Source organism: Melanotaenia boesemani, chromosome 23 (assembly GCF_017639745.1).
Source record: "Melanotaenia boesemani isolate fMelBoe1 chromosome 23, fMelBoe1.pri, whole genome shotgun sequence".
Lineage (NCBI taxonomy): Eukaryota > Metazoa > Chordata > Actinopteri > Atheriniformes > Melanotaeniidae > Melanotaenia > Melanotaenia boesemani.
This window is the reverse complement of record NC_055704.1, coordinates 1,302,501-1,312,970: the sequence shown is the minus strand read 5'-3', so window position 1 is coordinate 1,312,970 and position 10,470 is coordinate 1,302,501. Positions and strand designations below refer to the sequence as shown.

Genomic DNA, 10,470 nt, shown 5'->3' with positions numbered 1-10,470 from the left:
ATGGCTCATTTTCCAAATCATAACAGAGGTAAGAAGATAAACGTGTAAAGATCTTTATTGATGTCAGTATTAGGCCACCACCCACATCTAGTGGTCTGACTATCACTTAATTACGACATCCCATCTTGTTTGAATTCATGCTTGTGTTGTTCTTACTCTCAAATGTAAGTCGTTTTGGATAAAAGCGTCTGCTAAATGACTGTAGAATAGAATAGAATAGAATCTATAGAAGAATGTCATTGTTAAAACAAAGACCCGTGTTTCTTGAACAGCTTGGTAAGAAGCTTCTGGAGACCAGATGTGGCTAAATGGAAGTCCTGTATGGTCCTCATGCAACCAGCCAGCCTTGAATCCTGGTCTGGGGTCCTCTTCTTCTCTCCCTTTTCCCTTGGCACATCCTCCAGGCTGGAGGAATTTCAGAGAAAGATCAAACAGTCTGTTTGGTTTTAGACATGTCTCCACTACTGGCTCTATCTGCTGGATGAAAACCCACGTTAGATCCTGCTACATCTTCCCAGTTGCCCCACAAAGACGACTGTTACTGTGAAGTGGAGACAAAACTACTTTATTTTAATCTAGAACATTACTGAATGAATTTACAACCACACACAAGTTCTACCTTGTTACTGTTTCTGAAATGATGTTTTTTTTCCAGCCCATTCTACAGTGAATTCTACCTACCTAATAGATGTTATGTGATGCAGCTGCTGCTCATCAGGAGAACCACAATGTGTTACATGAGAGCCACTAACAGACCTGGAACATTCTCTTATTAACGAATAATTCATGTTATTATGTCTTGGGTCTTTTTATTTCATGAATAATAATAATAAAAAAAAAAGTTAGTTTCTGAGATCATGAACATAGTTATACAATTGTCCAACAAGTCAAGACACACAAACTGTCAAGTGATGAGGTGTCAAACAGGTAATGCATGTTTTCTACTGGTCCAAGCAGCATTGGCTGGGAGGCCGTTAACGCGTCTCCCCACATGAACACAGTAATAACAACTGTATGCTTGAAACTCATGAAAATTCCTATCTGAACCTTGAACTTTTGCATATTTGGATTTACTTTGCACGAGACCATATTAGTGTTCTGACCCAATAATGTTGGCAAAGCAAGAAAGAAATATCTTCCTGTTTTTAACTTATCCAGCCAGAGTAGTGAAGGGGAGCCATGAATGAGAGATAAATCAGGATGCATGTACAGACGGTGTATCCTCATTTCATCCCACGGGTGGTTTTGGAATCCTAGAATAATGTTGGAATCATGTTGGACTTGCAAAGCTTTGTGATGTGTAGAAAAAGAGGATTAGACAAAAATTCAGACTTTCTCACATCCGCATTTCCCATCACTGCATTCTGCTTCTTCATGCATCCAAAACTGGTTTCACTGGTATTGGAACGTTACCAGTCCTCATATCAGACGATTTCAGCATTTCCAGGTTTCTTTAAGCACACATGCAAAAACATGACAGAGAACTCCACCTAATCTGTCAGAAGTGGAATACTGATGTTAGTAAATAACCAAGGGATGGTCAAAGCTACAGAAAACTGACCCAAGCAGTAACTAACCAGAATTATTGAATCGATACCAGTTTAGATTTGGTTTCTGGACTGGATAAATGTTGGGTTTCCAGCTGGACCTCACTCCTCTCAGTGTCTGTATGGCTGCTGTATTTTGAGCTCTGGATAACTGGATGTTAGTATCTGTTCCCTCCATCACAGCCTAAACACCCAGCTGCTGATTAACATTTCATCCTTTCTAATGTACACAGTAATACTGAAGGCTTTCCAGCATATGTCTGAGTCATGGATGTTGGCTGAGACCTGCAGGAGGCATCAGCTGAATGACACCAGACCTTCTAGAACTTGTGCATATATACTGTACCATTTACCCTCCTCTCAGGAGACAAAAAAACCAGGGTGTGGGGAAAAAAAGTTCCTTAGGTTTAATTACGTCACAGTTGCTCAGTGCAGCAAAGTACTGAGCTGAACATGCTGCCCTCGTCATACAGCAGCTCCACCATCTATCTGCTCATCCATCTCCTGCATGTCTGCATAGCCAGGTCTCCACTTTGTTATAAGGTCATTTTTTTAAGAATTGTTTTCTACATAGACTGCAAAACAATCTAACCACACACACATTCACACACACGTACTCAAAAAGAAAAAAATCTTCTCTGAGCGTACACTCAGTTCATTCACAACTTGAAGGTTCAGTAAAAAGAAAAATACACAATGAAGAAAAGACAAATGCATGTAAAAAGTCTACACAGCATACAGGATCATCAGAACAAGAAATGACAATGATCCAACAGGACGATTCCTTGTTGTTACTTTTCTGGAATACTTTTCTGGAATATTCTGTACAATAAATGTACAATAGAGTGAAAGTCTTCTCACTTCGTCCCAGTAACGTCGAACTGGAGGATGTTCAGAAGCCATGAACGGGCCCTGACAAGTCACATGGTTCATGTTCGGTCCATTCCTGAAGAATTATCCAACAGGCCACAGAAAACGTCTTCACATGATCCTCACTGTTTGATTGTTTCTCTACGATACCCCTGATTTAGCCCCGTTGGCTCAGTTTTGTCTGAACATCCAGAGTGTCCAGCTTTATATTTAGTCACACTTAGTGACCAGCCACTCACACTCCTCCACTCAGTCCTTCACTGCCTCCATGTCCTTCCATGTCCATTTCCACATCTGCTCCACAACAATAAAACAAGCACAAGTTAGATTTTTCATGGTAAGTTCTTCAGTTCTTCTGTTTTTTTTAAGATAGCAGATCATCAAGACACCCAATTTAAACACACACACACACACACACACACACACACACACACACACACACACACACACACACACACACACACACACACACACATATTAAAAAGAAAATAAACTGTGGCCAGGATAGAGATGAGTAGACGGATGAAAAAAAGTCTTTTTCCGGTTGTTTCCAGCTGCCGACTTTAGCAGACGGTGCCGTTCTCTTGCCGGGACTTGGGGCAGGTGGATCTGGGTATCGGCTGGACGGAGGGAGCCAGGGTGCAGAAGAAGCCAGCGATGAGCGTGAGGCCGAGACCTCCCCAGGCACAGAACATGGACCAGCCGTAGCCGTGGCCGATGTCGTCAGGTAGGCCGTACAGGTAGCGCGGATAACGAGAAAGCTCAAAGTTGATGCCGGCAACACAGGTGCAGAGGGAGATTATGCAGAAGGTTCCTGGAAAACAGAAGAAGAGAGTAAAGCATGTGACAAAGCCGACACCCCCAAATGGAAACCAGGTATTCAGTTTAACATCTAATTCTGGTGGTATGAAGATCAGAGCCTCACGTTGGCCTCCACCGATGGAAAAAATGTTTGGCCCAAATATGGCCCACATCTGCAGTTTGGTTTGACCCATATTTGGCCTTGGCTTACACTGCTGACTCCTTGTGAGCCCCATGGCTACCAGAGGTGGTCCACAAGGAGCCTGCGGTAATTTCTGTCCAGTAGTCCTCATGTTTAGACCACTTCTTGCCCACACAACACTTGCTGTAGTCCACGTCCAAGCCAAGAACTGACTCAGAATACTGTCAACATGACTAATCTTAAACCACTGCCAAAATATCACCAATCATCACTTACAATCACTAATTCACCCAACACCACCAACATGGCACACACGGTCTCTATTAAACAAGTCTTTCATTGTTAATAATCTGATTTTAGACCACAAACTGCTGCCAGTAGTTCTCGCTGAGGACTACCCACCAAAGTTTAGTTTAGCATTTTCTGTCAGAAGTGGTAGGAAAGGAGGTGGTGCAGCATCTATTGCCACAAATTCACTCACCTATAAACCTATTCCATTTGATCACTATATCGTGAGGGCTAGATAAGAAACGAAGTTCCTAGTGCAACGACTTCGCTTGAACCAGAACTTTGAACATGGTAACAAGTCTGGAAAATATTAGCTAATCAATTAAAAATAAATAAAGAAAATAAATAAATAAATAAAATAAATTTATTTTTCAGGGATTATTACCCGGGCGCTGTTTGCCCCAGAGGTACCCATGCTGCACTTTGTGGGGGTGGGGCTGGGGGTAGTTATTAGGTCTGGAACTGGGGCCTGCTGTTCATCTGCTGGCCCAGGCTGCCCTTCCAGGTTGGTGGCTGGGGGTAGTATAGGCATGGTGTGTGCTAGCATGTATGTTAATGTGCCTATCTGCTTGTGTGTACAGGGTTGAGGGGTAGGGGGATGGGATAGGAGGAAGTATTGGAGGGTGAAGAGATGGGATGGTAGAGAGGGGGTATTTGGGGGGGCGCTCTGTCCATTTCTGGGGGGCTGGCGCCTGGAGGGGATGACGGTGGCTGTCCCTGGCTTCCTAAACATGATTAATTTGATGGATTTTATCCAATATGTCCCACAGCCGACTCACAACAGAGGACACATCCTGGACCTGGTCTCTATCTATGGCTAGTCCACCAGTGTGTCTTCTGTTGTTGACTTGGCTGTGTCTGACCACTACTATGTGTCTTTTAATATCACTGTTTTTTTACAGCAGGAGATCTCGGTGCGAACTGTCAGGAAACACTATGTAACCTCAGAAGTGGCTGCAAATTTTATTACAGTTTTAGATAAACACCCTCCACTTGTTTTTCCTGCCCCTTGTGGTTTTATTGTTGACATTTAACTGTAAACTTCAGTCTAGCCTTGATTTGGTTGCCCCACTGACAATAAAAAAGGTACAAACTAAACTTATTGCCCCTCTGAAAAGTGAGGATATCAAAAAACTGAAAACGCAGGGTGGCAGAACAAAGATGGAGGAAAAATAAAATTACAATTAATCAGCACATTTTTAACAACCAGGTGAGAACTATAATAATATCATTAAAAAGGAAAGACATTCTTATTTCACCAAATTAATCAGTAATCATAAAAACAATTCAAATTTAACCCCAGTAACTCTATCTAATCCTCTCTGTGAGAAGTTTGCTGGCCTCTTCAGAGGTAAAATAAACACATCAGATGCAGCATTTTATCCTCCAATAAGACCGTTTCTAATCCATCTGTTTGTTTTCACCTGAGGAAACACTGGACAGTTGTGTCCTGGTTAACGCTACGATGCTTGATAGTGTTCTCCACAGCAAAACCCACCACATGTATTTGATATCTCATTCCAACCACACTTTATAAAACATGGTATGGATCTTTCAGAGAGTCACTGTCCTGAGCTGCTCTCTCCAGACTGGGACCTTCCCTTCTGCCTTCAAACAGCAGGGAGCAATCTGGATTTTAATGATTGTAACAATTATAGACCTGTCCAGAAGACCATTCTTAAGCAAAATTCTAGAAAAACTTGTCCTTATTCAACTTACAGTCTTGGTGCTACTGGATCTCAATGCTGTGTTTGACACAGATCACACTATTCTTTTATAAAAGACTTAAACATCTGGTGGCCTCCCTGGTGCTGCTCACAAATGGTTCACGTTCCGTCTATCTATTAACTTTCACAGTTATGCTGATGACACACAACTTTATCTCTCTATGTCTCCTGATGACAACAGACCAATTGATGCCATTTTTAACTGCGCTTCAGATATCGAATCCTGGATGGCAGAGAAATTTTTGATCTTAGTCATCAGCCCTGAGAGAGAAACACGTTTCTAAACTACAGGAATTGTCCCTGAATTCAACTTTGCAAGTGAAAAAGCTGGACATCGTTTTTTACTCTGACCTTTCTTTTATCCCACAAATCAAGAATACCACAAAAATAGTTTACTAATGCAGGCTTTTATTACTAGTCACACAGACCACTGTAACGGACTGCTTTCTGGGCTTCACAAAAAGTTTTTTGGCTCTTCAATAACTACAAAATTCAGCTGCACATGTCCTGATGAAGACCAGAAGGCAGGTCCGTATTACAACTGTTTTAAGATCACTGCACTGGCTCCCCGTGTGATTCAGAAACGATTTTAAAGTTATTTTAGGAATAAGAATAAGAAAAACCTTTATTAGTCCCTCAGTGGGAAAGGTGATATCAAAGAAGAACACACACACACACACACACACACACACACACACACACACACACACACACACACACACACACACACACACACACACACACACACGCACACACACAAGTAATAACAATGTTCAGTATCTGGTCTGCAGGGTGAGTATGTACAGGATATAAACATGTATATGAACATGTAAAGACAGTTTCATGTGTTCATTGTAAGGTGTGACACCAGCAGGAGGAAAGACCTGCGGTATCTCTCCTTCCCACAGTGAGGATGGACCAGTTTGTACCTGAAGCTGCTCCCCAGAGCAGACAGGGGTCCTCGCAGACCCTGAGATCCTCAGGCACTGATCTTCTAACCCTTCAGGACACATACCCACTAGGAGCCATGTTTTTACCGTTACAACCCCCCCTCTGGAACAGCCTGCCAGAGGACCTTACCGCTGCACAGAACGTTCATGTTTTAAAGAGCAAGCTCAAAACTCACCTTTTTAATTAGGCTTTTACTTAGTATTTACTGTTTTAGTATGGAAATTTAATTCATTTTTGTAACCTGGTTCCTTTTAGGGACATTTTATTTTATTTTAATAAATTGTATATTTTTATCACTCTTTTTCATTAATTTTAGTCTTCACTGTTTTACTATCTTTATGTATTTAATTATTTTGGCATATTTTCTGGTGTTCCTCAGAGGAAGCCCTCTGCGCCAGGGGTTGTGTTGGCCATGCCTGCGGGGGTGCCGTCCATGGTCTTGGTCTTTTGGCTAGTGCCTGTGTTGGAGTCCAGGTCGCTGTGGTCTGGTTGACTCCTTGTGCAGATGGCTCCTGTGATAGTGTTTCATTACCTGGCTCCTCTGTGCTCAGCTACATAATAACCTGAGTGTATGTGTGTGTGGTGATGAAGATGTGGTGTTGGAGATGGGGTGGCGGGTGTATGGTGGGAGGAGGGGCTTGATTCTTTTAAATGCTTTTTAAAATCTGTAAAGCACTTTGTCCTGCATTTTATTGTATGAAAAGTATTTCATAAATAAAGTTTGACTGATTGATGTGGTCCATAAGACACTTCCCATAACCTACATCCACATATGGACATAAAAGAGTTGCCAGTGCTGTAACTGAGCCAGAAGTGCCAGAAATAGGCCAGATTAGGCCCAAACATCTGGGTTATGTCATCAGGTGACGTGAGTACGCTTGTCGGAGTTACAGAGTTAGAACAGGGGTGTCCCAAGTCAGCTGCCGTTCTGCTAGTTTTGCATGTTTCCTCCTGTAATACTTAATCAGACTGATGGGTCAACATGTTTACACAGAACACGTTAAGGAGAGGCATTTTGGCTTGGAGCAGGACTCTGACCTCAAGGACCACAGCTGGACACCTCTGAGTTAGAAAATACTTTCATTCCAGTCTTTTCTGAGCTGGCAGCCTGTACACGCTAGAAAGGTTGGAAAATGTATTCTTTATTAATTAGCAGATGCAAATCTGGTGTTGGGACACCACAGAATATATCAGAATATTTAAACAAAGCATGCTTAAATTTCCAAAACACTCCTGCTATGTAAAACATGGGACAAGAGGGAATAATTCCTGTATATCCAAACATTAAGCAGAGCTCTGCTTCCTCCACATCAAGGCCCATCTTTCACTGTTTATCGTTCCAGCATTCACTCCCATTAGAAAGAGAACAAAGCTGGGCATTAGGACCATTAAAATCTATCCCAGGGGTGATCTTCATCCGTTGTGCTTAACATGAACATCAGAACCTGGAGGAATACACAGACTCTTCTGTACTACATCAGAACATGTGTTCATCATGTTCTACTGAACAAACCACAGTTGATGCTTTCAGTCCAAACGCTGTTCAGAACTGGTGATATAGTCTTTAGCAGAATGAGAACCACTCCTCAGGCAGGTGTGGCAGGAGATTCAGCATATCACGAGCAGTTCCAGCTTCATCTACCTTCACATCAGCGTCTCACTGGCAGAGGGGATAAGTTGATTCTTGGCCAGATTTGAGGTTAAAAAGAACTTAGATTCACTGATCCCATCTGCTTCAGCACCTGATGTGGTACTGGAAAGCTGCTCAAACAACACAACAGAAACTATTTCCATGTTTCCACTTTTTCCTCATTTCCAGTTATTCCTGCTACTATTTACCTGCTATCCTCACTAAACCAACTCCAGCTCAGCTGCTTTGTGGCGCCACCGTGCATCAGAAACGTCTTCTTGGCTTTATTCCAGCCATAGAGGAGCATTATTTTTCTTCTTTTCACACACACATAGAACTTTCTGCTCACTGGTTGATCTTTGGCTGCTCCTGATTGGACGTTACCGTCAATCTAAGCTCTCTCTGATTGGTGGAAAGTCTGACAGGAAGTGGCTTCATCTTCATGTCCAGGTCTAAATAGAGGTCTCTTAGCAACATAGTAGTGATGGTGATGTTTTTATGGTGAAATGTGATAAATAATGCTGTTATCATGGATCATTGTGGATTTACCAGATAGAGTCTCTGAATAAAACTACATTTAGTGGCTGGATTGTAAACCTCCTGGACGGGATAGAAATGCCTGGAAAACTTCCATAGATCACCTAAAGGGTAGCTATCCATCACAGTTTACCCCACAGGGATACACACTACCACTCCTGGTGGTGGAAGATATGGATCTCGGGGGGTCTAGAAAAGTTTTAAGGGTTAAAGGAAAACTGTTTGCAGGAACACTTGCTGGTGGTTTTTTGTTTTTACTGCTCCTCCATAGGAAGCCTGCAGTACTGTGTATTATGGGAGTGTTTCCCAGCCTGCGATCGCTGCAAACAAACATAAACACTAAAAATCACTGACTGTGCTCTTCATCTCTGGAGCACATTGCCAACACTCACTACCTCACTACAGCCACAAACATCTCCAAAGACACCTCACTCTCTTTACCCTAAACCTAAAAGAACAACTCTAGAGAAGCTTTATTTCCCCACAGGCTGTTACAGCTGTAATAAAAGTTATCATCCACAAAATGAAGAATTTGGAGCCGCTGGCTGTTAATGATTCTGTCCCACACAAATAAAGCCAAGAACAAAGAATGAAGAGCTTTACAGTTTTTCGCAGGAGGTGTTGCATGACATTTGCTAGTTAGAGATTCAGACTCACCGACTATGTTATAACAACAAAGTTATTATATGTTTTGTTCAGCAAACGTCCCAACTTTTCTGGTAATAAGGTTTATGGTTTTAAAATCTGATGATTTAAGCCTGGTACACACATAACGATTTCTGGGCTTTTTTTGTCCCGATTTAGCGTCTTCCTGACCTTTGAACAGCAAACGCCCAATCATTGTGAGATTTCCCTGTACAATTATCATTTGGTCTGAGGTGTGTTACGAGCCAATTTGTCCCAATAATCCGCTCTGAAACGGGTTGCAGCCGACAATTGGAAATATTGAACATATTTCAGAGCCAATTTCTGAGGACGACCCGTTCATTGTGACTGTGTGGATGGTGATGTGGTACAGAATGTAGCCAATCAGAGAGCGATCTGGCTGGGGATCAAGGAAGTAAATAAAGTCTGTGGCTGTGCACCCTTCTCCCAACAAAGAGAAAAATACAACATAAGGAATAAAAATAAAAATATTTACACACAACCTTGGATTGCATTTGGAATGAATGGAATGTCACCATCTTGACGCGTGGTGTGGTTGCCATGGTGACAGCTAGTAGTGACGTAGTCTGCGGTGAGGAAAAATCTGGGAGCTTCATGTTCGAATCGCCAAGAGAATCCAATGTTGGCCAAGAGAGCACTATGTAGTGAACGAGGGGTTAGGGAGTAGGGTGGACATCCGGACACCCATGTCAGTGTTGCCAACTTAGCAACTTTGTTGCTATATTTAGCAAGTTTTCAGACCCCTCTAGCAATTTCTTTTTCTTTTAAGCGAATAACGACAAATCTAGCGACTTTTTTTGGTATTATTGGAGACTTTTGGAGACTGGTGTGAATGAACGTAGTTTACTCTTCTCAATGAGAAGGGGGGGGGGGGGGGGGGGGCAATACAGCAGCAGCAGCAGCAATCAGAGCAGACGACGTTCGCCTCTGTTTCATCACCACGCTGAAAATGAAACTTACAAAGCTGCTGCTGGATGATCACGCACTGGTTTACCATCAGAGTAATGTCAATTAATAAAGAGTGTGGACAAAAGTATTTAAAAAGTTAAGTGTTGTGACATGCTCCAGACTCCTAATTAAAGTTACGGGATTGTACTGTACACACAGTGCGATCAAAACTGATTTTTTTGATCTTCACGAGTGAGGTCTCGACCAGATAAAAAATCTCATACAATTAAAAAAATCGTTGTGTGTGTACCAGGCTTTATGGTGCTTGGGAAGGCTCTGGTATTCTAACCACTGATAGTGTTCCCACTCTTTGCATCTCACTTGTTTAACTCCTCTGATGCAAATGACCTTCATGGTTTGTGG

At 42.3% G+C, this 10,470-nt stretch overlaps 1 protein-coding gene across 1 annotated transcript in view; it reads right to left on the bottom strand.

The window, feature by feature from the left end:
• Positions 1–549: 549 nt before the first annotated feature.
• Positions 550–10,470, bottom strand: part of tmem178b (transmembrane protein 178B) — a 151,485-nt gene continuing 141,564 nt past the window's right edge. The window contains exon 5 of the mRNA XM_041976886.1: positions 550–3,231. Coding sequence (XP_041832820.1) covers positions 2,981–3,231 — 251 coding nt within the window. The 3' untranslated portion in view covers positions 550–2,980. The remainder of the gene's footprint in view (positions 3,232–10,470) is intronic.